The sequence below is a fragment of the Phocoena phocoena genome, chromosome 7 (genome assembly GCF_963924675.1).
Source record: "Phocoena phocoena chromosome 7, mPhoPho1.1, whole genome shotgun sequence".
In the NCBI taxonomy this organism is placed as follows: domain Eukaryota; kingdom Metazoa; phylum Chordata; class Mammalia; order Artiodactyla; family Phocoenidae; genus Phocoena; species Phocoena phocoena.
This window is the reverse complement of record NC_089225.1, coordinates 93,870,405-93,883,969: the sequence shown is the minus strand read 5'-3', so window position 1 is coordinate 93,883,969 and position 13,565 is coordinate 93,870,405. Positions and strand designations below refer to the sequence as shown.

General features: G+C 41.6%; 1 protein-coding gene across 2 annotated transcripts in view; it reads left to right on the top strand.

Moving 5' to 3' along the window:
• MREG (melanoregulin) overlaps window positions 1-13,286 on the top strand; it is a 65,773-nt gene extending 52,487 nt beyond the window's left edge. For both annotated transcript variants that reach the window (XM_065881026.1, XM_065881025.1), the window contains 3 exons: window positions 11,148-11,238; window positions 12,425-12,588; window positions 13,152-13,286. In XM_065881026.1, coding sequence (XP_065737098.1) covers window positions 11,148-11,238; window positions 12,425-12,588; window positions 13,152-13,286 — 390 coding nt within the window. The remainder of the gene's footprint in view (window positions 1-11,147; window positions 11,239-12,424; window positions 12,589-13,151) is intronic.
• The last annotated feature ends 279 nt before the right edge of the window (window positions 13,287-13,565 follow it).

Sequence of the window (13,565 nt, the reverse complement as noted above, 5' to 3'; positions counted from 1 at the left end):
GGAGGAGACTGGAGGAGTTAGCTTCTGGAAGCAGAGGGACCTTTATTGGAGCCGTTCAGTCCAATGAAGGCTGCGGCAGTGGGGAGAGAAAAGACGGGAATCTTGTGACAGAGGCCGAAGCAGCAGGATGCAGTGACTGATTTGCATGTGGAAGGTGGGATGGAAGGGGAGTGAGTAGCAGATGACCACGTCGGGAGTGTCAGAGGGCGGGGACTGGCTTGGTGGAGGCCAGTGGGGAGTCAGATTGGGCTCTGTCGAGTGGCCTGGTCAGCCTCCCATCCACATGTGGGGGTGTCCGGCAGAAGGGGTGCATTGGAGACCTGGAGCTGAGGCTTGGGGTCAGGGCAACAGAAGGAGACTTGGGAGTCACCGGCAGGGAAGTAGTGACAACAGAAGCTAGGGAGTTAGGGGAAATTATCCAGGCAGGTGGAGATGAGAAGGTCCAAGACAGAGCCTTGGGAAAGGACTGCATGAAAAGAAGAGGCAGAGGAAGAAGAGGATCCTGCAAAGGGTAGAAGAAGGGTGAGGGAGATAAGCTGAAAGAGGCGTCTTAGAGGCAACGGTCCGAATCTCAGACCTCCTGCTGGCTGACTCCAGGGAAGCACCAGACCTTTCCTCCCAAGTATGGTGGGATTAACGTCCACCCCACTAAGTGTCCTGAGGGGTACTTAGTAGACGCTCATTCCTTTTCACCTCTCCCGCAGAAACCTGGGGAGGCACGGGAAGAAGGGGAGGCCATCAGCATTCAGTGCTTTAGGAAAGGGCGTCCCTGTTCAGTCACTACTGAGCTGAGAAGGTGGGGACAGTACTTTGGCACTTGCCATGGGTTGCAGATCTGAAAGGCCGATTGCCAGGGACTGGTGAGTAAGGAGCTGAGGAGGAAGTGAGAACAGCTATGGAAGCTCCCTTCAAAGCCACGTGGCAAAGAAGGGAGGGTGGAGAACGACGTGGCATTTGAGGAAGCCTCGGGGTAAAGGGAAGGGCATCCTGGCTAGTGCGTCAGTGAAACCAGCTGTCCTCTCAGGAAGAGGGAGCTAGTTTCTTGCAGAATTCTTTTTCTTGGCTTCGGCATCTGAGGTTCGAGCTTTCGGGTGTTTGTTCAAAGGTGCCAGCTGCTTACCTCTGGAAGGTGGAAGCCCGTCACGTGAGCCAGGGAAACTGCAGCTGGTCGCCTGAGCCCATCGGCCGTCGGGACCTTGGCTGGGTTTCTGAATTAGGCGTCTTGTGACCCTGTCATCTTGTAAGCCTGGGAGGAGAGGGCCGCCAGCTCTCCGGGGACTTTTCCAGGGGTCTCCTTCTGAAATGAGCGATGGGGCATCAAGGGAGGGAGCAGAGGAAACACCCAGTAGGTAGGTGAGTCTAAGAAGCCCAGGGTTTTCCCCAGTCCTGAAACCTGAAGCTTAGTTTCAGAAAAGCATGAGCAGTCTCACAGCTCCCTGTGTTGCAGACAAGCACAGCCTGGTTCCAAACATTCACCTTTTCAACTTTGTCTTCATAATCTCAGACCTTGGCAGTGAGCTGCCCACCCTGTCCGCATCTCGAAGGGAGTGGTTTTGCCTTTGTCTCACTCGGAGATGACTTGGAGCCAGGTGGACGGGAGGGCCTGTGGAGGGGGGGTGGGGAAAGTGGGAGGTGGCTGAGGTCCTTCCACCCGTTCCGAGGAGGGGAAGCAGAACCGAAGTCCCCAAAGGAAGGACCGGAGCACAACGTCCCAGGGAGTCAGCCGTGGGGAAGGACGTTCCTGGACCTGGCTGCAGTCTTGGCTAGAGCCTGGGAATACTTTGCTTCTAGAAAAGTTTGTTTTGCTTCAAGGATTTCAATGGTGTTTTCTTAGTTCCTCCTTCAGGTCGGTCTCTGTTCTAAGTATCTGCTCTTTCGTCCTTCCCTCGCTTCCTACCTTGCGCACACACCCCCTCCCTTCCAGTTTGAAGGGACAGTGTGGACAGTGTTGGCCCTACAACCAGACTGCCTGGGTCTGAAATCCCAGCTCCTCACTTACTGGAGTGCACACCTGAGCAAGCACTTCACCTCCCCGAGCCTCAGTTCCCTTGTTCTTCAGATGTTATAATCATATTCATCTCATGGAGTAACGTCATATTATGAGAATTAACTAAGTAAATACATATAAAGAGCTTAGAGCAGTATCTGGGAAGTAGTAAGTCCTCTGTAAATATCATCTATCTGTCTGTCTGTCTGCTGTGCTCTCTGTCTCTCTCTCTCTCTCTCTTTTGTTGTAAATTCCTTCAGATGCTTTTTAGATTTTTCCAGGTGACACAGAAAGAATACATTATGTTGAAAGAGCCTATAGAAATTATATTTCTAGAAGTTATAAGTTATATAGTATAAAATACAAATTTCTAGAAGTTATGAAATATAAATTATACATTTCTACCAAAGTATAGAAATTATAGATTACAGCCCCAGTGATGGAGAGCTCATCATCTTGCAAAACCTTCATTCTGGATAGAGCGTTCCTTCCAACATCGATCTTCTTTCTGTGGCTCTACTAACACTAAGAAGGCTTAGCAGAGTAAGGAATAAGTAAGGTTATTAGTTCTTGTTATTAGGAGCAAATAAAATACATCCGATTCTTAGGTTGAAAAATGTCAACATAGCCAAAGGACCAGATGTAAAGGATGTGTCTTCCACATGAGCTGCTGCTAATATATTTCGACCTACAGTTTTTAATGTCCTAGGCCTTATTTGTTATATGTTTCACACCTTGATTCTCACATTCCGTGTTAGTTATCTCTGCTACTTTTGTGACCTTTGACCTCATGAAGTCAGTGATAAAAATGACTAGGCCCTGAAACGGAAACCGAGCCCTTTCCTGCATTATTAAAAACCTTCCTCCAGGCTGACATCAACAGTTTTGAGTACTCTTCAGTAGCTGCAAAACTACCCGAGCCTGCGTTATCCATTTCACATTTCTCTGTGAAAAGCAAACATGAGAGAACCTGTTAGGGGCCTGTTAAAATCCAGATATACCTCCCACCCCCCCATGTAGTACATGTCTTTCTCTTACTTATCTGAAATTTCCCACTACCTACAAAATGAAAGAAAGCTGTAGGCAGAATGAAAAGCAGAAAGCAAAATGGGAGAAGAAGTCAATATGATTTTTCTACCTTTTGGAGACTCTCTCTTCATTTTAAATAGAAAGTAGCATAAGACGATACGAATTAGTGAAAGTTGAAAGGGAAGAGATAACAGTTACAATGTTCAAAGAATTCATTTTACCAAAAAGCTATCACTTTCAAGTAAAAGTATTTGGTTACTCTTCATTTTGCAGTTCCCTGATTTCGATGTTTAATTTTTGCAATACAGTGTTATTATAGCCACAATTGTATGGAGTCTTCTTTTAATGTCAGTGTTGAGTTGAAGTGGGACTTCCCAAAGGGATGTATACAGTGTATGATACATGTGGGTACTTGGTACTTTTTTTTTTTTTTGGCTGTGCCACATGGCATGCAGGATCTTAGTTCCCCAACCAGGGATCGAACGCGTGCCCCCTGCAGTGGAAGTACAGAGTCTTAACCACCGGGCTGCCAAGGAAGTCCCTACTTGGTACTTTTTGATAGTGATGTTAGAAAGAATCACTAGGAAGTAAAATGTCTTAAGGCATTTTCTACTTTTGAGGCACATTTAGGAAAATATTGTAATTTTTTTAGGAGACCATTTTCTATAAAACAAGTATATATGTTTATTGTAATTTTGTTTCTGTCTATACCAGATGGTCAAAAAGTCAAGTTAAAGAAGTATCTGGAACCTTATATTCTGGTACAGAATGATTGCTAAAATATATTATTAAGTGAAAAGTACAGGGTATAGTTTGCTACCATTTATGAGAAAAAATGGAAGGGTACCGGAGAAATTGGTAACATTTATTACTTGTGGAGAGGACACTGGTGGCTGAGGGACAGTCTGTAGTGCATTTTGAATTGTGAATCATATGACTGTATTACCTAACTTAAATAAACAAACAATAAATGCATAAGGAAAAAGAAGCTGGGTCAGGGAAGCAACAATAAGTAGTTACTCTTTTATTTCCTTTTATTAAGGGTGTATGGGTCTTGGAATTAGATGTACTTAGATTTGAATTCTGACTTGGCTGCTACTGGCAGTTGAACGTAGGGAAAGTTACCTCACTTCATGTAAAATCTGGGAAGGACCTTCTTGGCTGGGTTTTTATGCAGATCAAATATAATAAGGACCATTCCTTAAACTTAAGTTTGTGATGATCTGATTTGAGGGTATGAAATAAAGGAGATGAAGCAGATTTAAGCCTGGATATGAGCATCTTCCTCTGAAGATGGCTTTTCACTATCCAAGCAAGACAAAAGACATGATCATCTTAATGCTTGGGTTCCAGGTGGTGGATAGATTTTGGCTGAAAGTTATTATGAATCAAAAGTTAACTTTGAATAGATCATTATATCCAGCCAAAAGTGTTCAACATATCTTTGCAATTAAGGAAATTGAGTGGTTAAGCAAATGATAATTAGACCCTTCTCCTCCAGATTTTTGGAAGAAATTAGCCAATGAGGTATAAGCCATCTCCTTTCCCCTGTTATAGCAACAGTCTTGTGAGAGTTGAGAAGCTCTGCTCTGGCGGACAGAATTCAGGGGAGGGACCATAAAGCAATCCCTGGATGCAGAAAAGGACTGCTGTTATATCTGTGTCATTGCCTAAGTCACTCCTGGGACGGAATGGTTGAACCCTAGGTAGAGCCATTAATACTGCATTCTCTGTAAGCCATATCCATTCCCAGCTAAACAGCTCGATATGCTGAACATTTTTCCCCAGGGGTTAGAGGTGGGAAAATGTGAGATTAATATTTTATGCTATATTTATAATTACCTTTTTGTGTATGTACTCAATGAGTGGGCTTTATAACGTGAATCTTTCAGATGTAAGGACCAGAAAGAGAACTCCAGTTGTCTAAACCAGAATGGCATTAGCTTAGGTAACAGAGTTCCAGAAACAGGACTGACTTCAGATGAAGTTTGATCCTGAGGCCCAGGATGGCCTTAGGCTCTACCTCTATGTGATACTTTCGTCTTTGTCCTCTTCCGAATGTTGATTTTTCTTTAAGCTGGCTCTTCTCAGTGTAGTAAAAGTGATGGGACCATTTCTCGGTCCCCATCCTCCAGGGGAAGAGAGAACACCACTCCCAATCATCCCAGAAGCCCCATGGATTTTGTTGCATCTCCTTGGCTTGAATTGGGTGCTGTGCCCATACCTGAGCCAATGGGATATGCTGATTGCCTTAAGTTATTGGATTTCAAGCCTGGCACCCCTTCAAAGGATTCTGATTTCATTGCTCTGGGAGGTGGATCCCATGCATTGGTATTTTAAAATATTTCCTGTTGGTTCTAATATGTTGCAGGGTTGAGTTGATTAGCTTAAGCCAATCAGTGTCCAGTCTTAGAGCTGAGAATATAACTGCTCTCTAAAGGAAAATTGGGGTAAACTTGACAGACTGATGAGAGAAGGGGAAAATATATCTTGGAGAAGCAAACGTCAAATGTCTGCTCATGGCAGACAGATCAGTTGCCCCAGTGTCTGTATCACATCTTTCCTTTTTGCTACTAGAACCCAGATTTTGTTTGGGGCCACAGTGTGCCAGCCCCAGGGGATAGATCGTGATTTGTCCAAATACTAATGAGAATCTGTGTCCCCACTTGTCCTGTCTCCCTTGCAATGAGAGAGAGAGAGAGAGAGAGAGAGAGAGAGAGAGAGAGAGAGGGAAGAGCTAAATAGCGCTCTTTGTCCATAGCAGAGAGCACAAAGAAATTTTAAAGTCAATGCATATGAGATTGGAAGTGTAAACCTAATATTTGGAGGAGTTATGGAAGTAGCTATCAGAGAAGAAGAAAAAGAGAAAGGAGAAGGAGGAAGAAGAGAGAGGGAGGGGAGGAGGAAGAAAAAAAAGGTTCAGAAGTAGCTACTTCTGAGGAATAAGGCAAAAAAAGAGAGTGAGAAAGTAAACTTTTAGTTTTCATTTTGTACCCTCTGTTCTCTTTGAATTTTTATTTCTATGTGATTATTTTATTTTATTTTATTTTATTTATTTTTGCGGTACGCGGGCCTCTCACTGTTGTGGCCTCTCCCGTTGTGGAGCACACGCTCCGGATGCGCAGGCTCAGCGGCCATGGCTCACGGGCCCAGCCGCTCCGCGGCATGTGGGATCTTCCGGGACCGGGTCACGAACCCATATCCCCTGCATCGGCAGGCGGACTCTCAACCACTGCGCCACCAGGGAAGCCCTATATTATTTTTATAATTAAAAATAAATTAATCTCTTTTGAAGTTGTTCCTAAGAGTATAAGATGATTTTAAAATATATGTCACCTATTGTTACACATCATTGCTAGGAAAACTAAGTACTGTCTATATGACTCCATGGGAGAGACAACTGGAAGCCTGTGCCTGGGTCTCTCCTGGACTCCACTCTATGTGCCTTTTGGCTTTACTGAATTTAATCTGTATGCTTTCACTGTAATAAACCATAAATATGAATATAACAAAATATATATATATGTCACCTATTGTTAGCATACATTTCTTTAAATGTATAAATCACCTTTTTAACCAGAAGTAAGAGTACTTTTTGATTGTGCTATGTTTCCACAACCTCACACTAACACAGTGTAGGTATGAATAAAATGTTTTAATTTTATGCGTGAGAAAATGATCCCAACTCAAGGTCAAGGCAAGCTCATGGGATGGAAAGCTGCAGGAGACCGAGCTCCTGATGGTGGCAGGAGGTTGAGCTTTGTTCTCCTTTCATGTTTGGCCTCATCCTTCTTATCTAGCAACCCTGATCTGATTTGGCCAACAACTAGGGAGGAGAAAAACCTCAAAAATTAAGCTAAGCGTCTTCAGTTACTTGTTTTCAATCACATTTTTTCAGTTTGACTTGGTTCTCAGGTACCTTATGAAATTAAATCTGCATGATTTCTTTTATTACACCTCTGCTAATGTAGTCATTGTTAAAAGTTTCGGGCCACAGCATCACAAAGACCATAATGTATTACTTCAGAAATAATGAGCAAACAAAGATTTTTTTAAAATAAGAGTTTAACTCTTGATGTATAATAGATTTGAGCATCAAGTCACTTGTGAAGAATATTTAACTTGTTATTTTCAAATTGTTTGTCTAAAGAAAATTGGTACAATTTTTAAAATGTAGAAGGACATCATAAGACTTGCTTTTCTCTAATACCAGGGAATAAATGAGTTTCTTTAGTTGTGGGTAAGATTTTGTTCATCACCGTTTCTCATTTGCTACATTTAGATTCTGTCCTTTGGGATCGTATGTTAAAGAGGAGTTCAAATCCCCCTCTTATTTCTTTTTTCAAAAGCCAGTACTTAGTTAAAACTCTGCCCAAGCTTCTTCTGGTTTTAGAGCTTTAAATTTTGCACAGAACTTTCAAATACTTTCATATATGATTATCCATGACTATTCTGTCAAAAGAAGACAGTTATAATATGGATTTATGAAATGCAGTGTTTCATTCTGTTAATCCTAACAGGTACTTATCACGTGCATCGTGTGTGGCTCCATCCTTAGCGGATTTTAAAATGTTCCATCGTTGCTTCACCATCTAACAGTTTATCCGAGGAACAGACACTGAAACGGAATGGATTTGTATAACATTCCGTGTTAGTGTTTAGGAATAGCAAAATAACTGATAGATGGACAGCAAGAAAAGAAAGATTAAAAAAAAAAGTCTGAAGCCTGGATTACCCAGTGATGAATGGGTCTCTGAAAAATAGAGATTTGGCTACACTTCCTTCAGGACAGAAGTTCTGAGGCATCAGCCTAAGGAGCTAGAAGAAAAATTAGCAGAGACCTTTAATCGCAAGTTAATGAAGCCACCTAGTGGTTTGTTACATCATTTAAGGTTGTGTGAATATGTAAAGCATCTCATCTGTGGATTGACTGTGTGGGTCTCTAATCAAGTGTGAGTCGAAGCCTGGTCACTTTTCATTTAGTCCAGCCAGGAGGGTCAATTTCATTGAGAATAAGCACAGTGCTGCTCTGTGTAATCATTTGTTTATTTATAGTCTTTTTTTTTTTTTTTTTTTTCTGCGGTACGCGGGCCTCTCTCACTGTTGTGGCCTCTCCCATTGCGGAACACAGGCTGCGGACGCACAGGCTCAGCGGCCATGGCTCACGGGCCCAGCCGCTCCGCGGCATGCGGGATCTTCCCGGATCGGGGCACGAACCCGCATCCCCTGCATCGGCAGGTGGACTCTCAACCACTGCGCCACCAGGGAAGCCCTATAGTCTTTTTTTTTTAATCAAAAAGGACTTAAGGTAACATACATGAAAATACAATGAGGGCACAAACTAGAAGAAGATGAGAAAAGAGAAAAAACATAAAGATATAAAAAGTAGTAAAAATTTTGATAATTCAAAAATGCTTTCAAAATCCTATATGTTTTCCATGAAAGGACTCGACATTTTCAGGTAAGCGTGGAAAACTGATCAGTTATAAAATTCACAATGTTCAGAACAGGGAAACATTTTTTAGGAAAAGTGAAATCCTACCTAATGTCAAGAGCAGAGAAAATTTTCTTCTGGAGGTCCTCACAAATGAGGTACTGCCTAATGTCATGTATAGTGTCCTCAATCCTCATAATAGAAATCATCCTGAGTCTTGGAAGACTGTTTCTTAACTGTGCCTACACTGCTTTGGAGGAGAATGTGCGCCAAACTCCATTTTCAGGGCTTGCATTAAAGCATTTGGTCCTCACGATAAGCCTGAGAGGTAGGTAGTATTACTATCTCCATATTACAGATGAGGCCACTGACACACAGTGAGGTTATGAACTTGCCCGAAGTTAGGCTGTTAATAAATAATGGAGCTGGGATTCAAACCTGGGAAGTCTGGCTCTAACACCCGTGCTCTTTTCCAAAATGCTGTATATACTGAACGACCCATCCAATGAAAATGGCAATACTGTATTGAATACTTACACAGTCTGTGGGGCATTAGGTAGGAGTGCTTTAACATGGTGCTGAAGATGAGGTCAGGATTGCATTATTTCCGAGATGACGCAGTCAGCGTTGCCTTCCAGTGTCACAGGCTTCATCCCTGACCCCAGCCACTGCACACTTATGCAAACACATGTGTATACACACCTTTGGTCAAAAACAGGACCAGGAGAGAGTACTCAGATTCACCACTTCCTGATTTCTAGAAAATTGCTGAAATCCATGACCTTTTTATAAAAAATTCATTTTATTGAGGTATAGTTGATTTACAATGTTGTGTTAATTTCTGCTGTACAGCAAAGTGATTCATTTATACATATATATACATTCTTTTTCATATTCTTTACCATTTTGGTTTATCACAGGGTATTGAATATAGTTCCCTGTGCTCTACAGTAGGACCTTGTTGTTTATCCATTCTATATGCAATAGTTTGCATTTGCTAATCCCAAACTCCCAATCCTTCCCTCCCGCTTCTCCCCTCCCCCTTGGTAATAACAAGTCTGTTCTCTGTCTGTGAGTCTGTTTCTGTTTCATAGATAGGTTCATTTGTGTCATATTTTAGATTCCACATATAAGTGATATCATATGGTATTTGTCTTTCTGACTTACTTCACTTAGTGTGATAATCTCTAGGTTCATCCATGTTGCTGCAAATGGCATTATTTCATTCTTTTTATGGCTGAGGAGTATTCCATTGTATATATGTACCACATCTGCTTTATCCAGTCATCTGCTGATGGATGTTTATGTTGTTTCCACGTCTTGGCTATTGTGTATAGTGCTGCTATGAACATAGGGGTGCATGTATCTTTTTGAATTATAGTCTTGTGAAATCCATGACTTTTTGATGCCTTTGTATCTTCAGATCCAAGATCTAAAATGCAATCATAACAAAACGCGCTTTATTTTGCTAGCTTTTCTTTCTCAAAGTGGTATCTATAAATGTTTGGGAATGGCAGCTAAATTGATTTCTCTTAACCAGTCATGACAGTTGATAAGGGATGAGCGAGGCAAGCCTTGAAAGGAACTTGGTAGGGAAATAATGGCATCATTGAAACATTTCCGGTTAGTGGAGTCAGAATGTCGTATAACTTGAGTCTTAAACTGAGCATTTAGAATGATGTTCTTTTAAGCTGTGCATTAGGATACTTGTGTGGTTAATGCTCTTGCCAAGAAGAAAAGGTATACTCTATAAAATGACCCTTCTCGATAGAGAAGTCTCCTTGAAAACAAATTTCCATGGCATTTAAAACAAATGCCCAGCTCAGTAAAGATTCTAATGCTCCTGAAAGGTTCAAGTTCTGTTTGGGGACCTACTACTCATAAGATTGAAGTTTTCAGAATGATAATCTTTTAATAGTTCTGCTGAATGCTTGAAAGATTCATCCTATGATGGGAACATAAATGAATGAGAGCAATGCTGAGATACGGTGAAAGAAACTGGCTGGAAGTCAAGAAACTTGGGATCTACTTCAGGTCTGCTTTATTCTGATAACAAAGAAAGACACAAATTCTTTGTGTGTCATTTTTCTTTTTTTTTTTAAAGATTTTTTTTTTTTTTGATGTGGACCATTTTTAAACTACCGGACCGCCAGGGAAATCTCTGTGTGTCATTTTTCTCATGAACTTTGGAGTGAGATCTGAATTCAAACACCAATTCTGATACCCGTTAGCTGGATGATACTGGATTAACCAGTTAACCTTTCCTGGCTTCAGTTTCATTATCTATAAAATGGCTTCAGTAATACATAGATTTTATTAGGTGCTCACTGTGTGCAGGTATTTTATATATAAAGGTTTTTTTATACCTTTTATCTTTATAACTGTCTTAAATGGAATGTTCACTCTTGTTATCCCTACTTTACAGGTGTTATCACTGAAGTTGAAAGAATAGGTAACGTGAAGAGTTTAATTAGGATAATTTATGTAATGTGTCATATCACCTGGTATACAACAGATTCTCCAGACATGGAGCTGATGTATTCCTGTTGACGTCATCTTCCCATCTCCTTCTGTTCTTTTGGGATTTGTTTTGAAGATTAGTGAAGAGGAGAACCACAGGCTTAAACAGCTTAACTTTGGGAATTAGGGATTTAGGCCAAAATGTAAAAATAAAACTGAATTTTTATTTTCCTACAGGAGTGGCAAAAACTCAACTACGATATCTACACCCTGCGACAGATTCGAAGGGAAGTGAGAAATAGATGGAAACGCATTTTAGAAGATTTAGGTGAGTCTGAAAGTGATTAAGAAATGGTAAAAATATCCAGTTGTGATCATTCCTCTTCACTTTCTCCAGCATGGTTTTTATGGAAGGAATGTCAGTAACTGACTGATTAAGGCTACTGTGTACTAATTATTTTCCCAATCCCGTCGTCAGATAAACATCTGATGTTTCTGTTATCAACAGACCCTCTCTTGAGGACATATTTTGCCATGTGTTACTCCATCTGTCCTCAGTATCGAGTAGCACAGGGCAGTGGAATCATATGGGCACCACCATTGACTTTTTGGGCATTGTACATTGATTGCATTATGTGGGAGCGATTGGCCAGTTAATCATAGCTTTATAAGGTAAGGCAGATTGGGAGAAATATTATTTGTAAGAGAGACAGCAAAATACCTGTGGTATTAGAGTAGATATTGGGTATTGATTTTTCTTAAATCTGCCAGGGTTGTGATACAATAAACATGGTCCTCACATTACAAAGTAAGCTTGTTTTCATGTTTTAGAATAATGAATTTATCAATTTTGAAGTCCTCAGTCGTTCTGCTTTGAAAGAGAACATGACACCTTGGCATCATAACCTTTCAAAAGTGGGGTACCAAGTTGCTAGCCGCTGTTGCTTTAGTTGGGATATGATGGGGTGGGGTGGAACTCTCCCTCTTTACTCACCCAGTATTGTTCTGACTTCATAGTCTCCTCTTTATGATGTAAGTTATCCCAGGAAGGGTAAATCTATGAGTCTTTTAGACCTTTGCAGTAAGTAATTTAACCAGTCAGCCATATTGCCCCGGGGAAGGGAATCTGGGCTTGGAGAAGTAGGGCCTGAAGGTGACCATTGTGCAGGTATCAGGGGAACTAGGAATTCAGGAAACAGGGGAGGAGGTGAAGAGTGGGGAGTGGGAGAAGGGTTTCCAAACCGAGAAAAGGGGCAGCATGCAGTCAGTGGATGAGTATCCGAGTCTTAACTCGGAGGAAAAAGTTAACAAAGAAAATCTGGTAAGAAGAAATCGCAAGGGAATTTTCATTAAGGACCCCACCAACCTCACTGTGCTGGGAAGCAGCACAGGCAGTGGTGCCTTGGGCTTCAGTTTTCTCATATTTCTAATCCACTGTTGGGTCCCTAAATCTCCTGCAGGACCATCATTTCCTTATGACTAATTAACGTGAGGGTTCAATCTCTTTACCTTAGGTTTTCAGAAGGAAGTAGACTCTTTGTTGTCAGTGACAAAACTCAGCACCATCAGTGATTCTAGAAACACAAGGGAAGCTCGGGAGATATTGTTGAGACTGGCTGAAGAGACCAATATTTTCCCAACCAGTTGGGAGCTTTCGGAGAGATATCTCTTTGTTGTGGTAAGTGGATGTCTTTCTCCACCTGCTCTGATTTCGCTCTAAAGTTTTGCTTCTCTATTAGTCCGTATTCTCAGCATTCTGACACCACCAGCTCCACCATGGTATGAGGTATGGCAGACGATTCTGGCATCTTATGCATTGGTACCCCGTGGCCAGCACATCATAATCACTTGGAGGGCTTTAAAAATTCAGGTTTCTGGATTGCACTTAGACCGGCTGAGACTTGCATTGTGGCTCAAGAATCTATCTGTATTTTTCAGCCAATTTAGCTGTGCAGTCAGCTTTTTGAACCATTTCTAGGTCAAAGAGATGTGAGAAATATTGTGTGTATAACCTAAGATTGAAAAATGATTTGAAAGGACGTTAAGAGCAGTGGAATGTTTCTTGGATAATGTAAGTAAGGGCTAAGGAGTGTCTCTCAATTTGTTGGGAAAAATTTAATAAATGTTTTACTCACTCATCATTATTTCTAGGATGGATATTGTAGTTTTTAGATTGGTTTTCCCACGAACACGGCTTGGTTCCCATCTTGACAACAATTGTATTTTTAATTTTTTTGGCAGGACCGTCTCATTGCACTCGATGCTGCGGAAGAATTTTTTAAAGTTGCCAGTCAGACGTACCCCAAGAAGCCTGGGGTCCCATGCCAGGCAGATGGCCAGAAAGGACTGCACTACCTTCCCTTTCCAAGTCCCTAAGGGAGAGGCTACGAGGCAGAATGGGATTTCTCTTACTGGAACTCAACAGCCTACCAAAGTTGGACAGATGCGTGTAAAAGAAAATGGGCAAGAAGAGGCTAGCTAAGAGAAAAAGGATTCTGAGTCCTACAAAAGTCTAAGCGTTTGGATGTCTGCTCACCACGAGGACTTGACTCTATGAAAGTTGAGGCTGTGTTGAAACGCCCTGGTGATCTTGCATCAGAGAATTGGTCAGTGGGCTATTTCATCATGGGTGATTAGATTCCAAGAACCCATTGC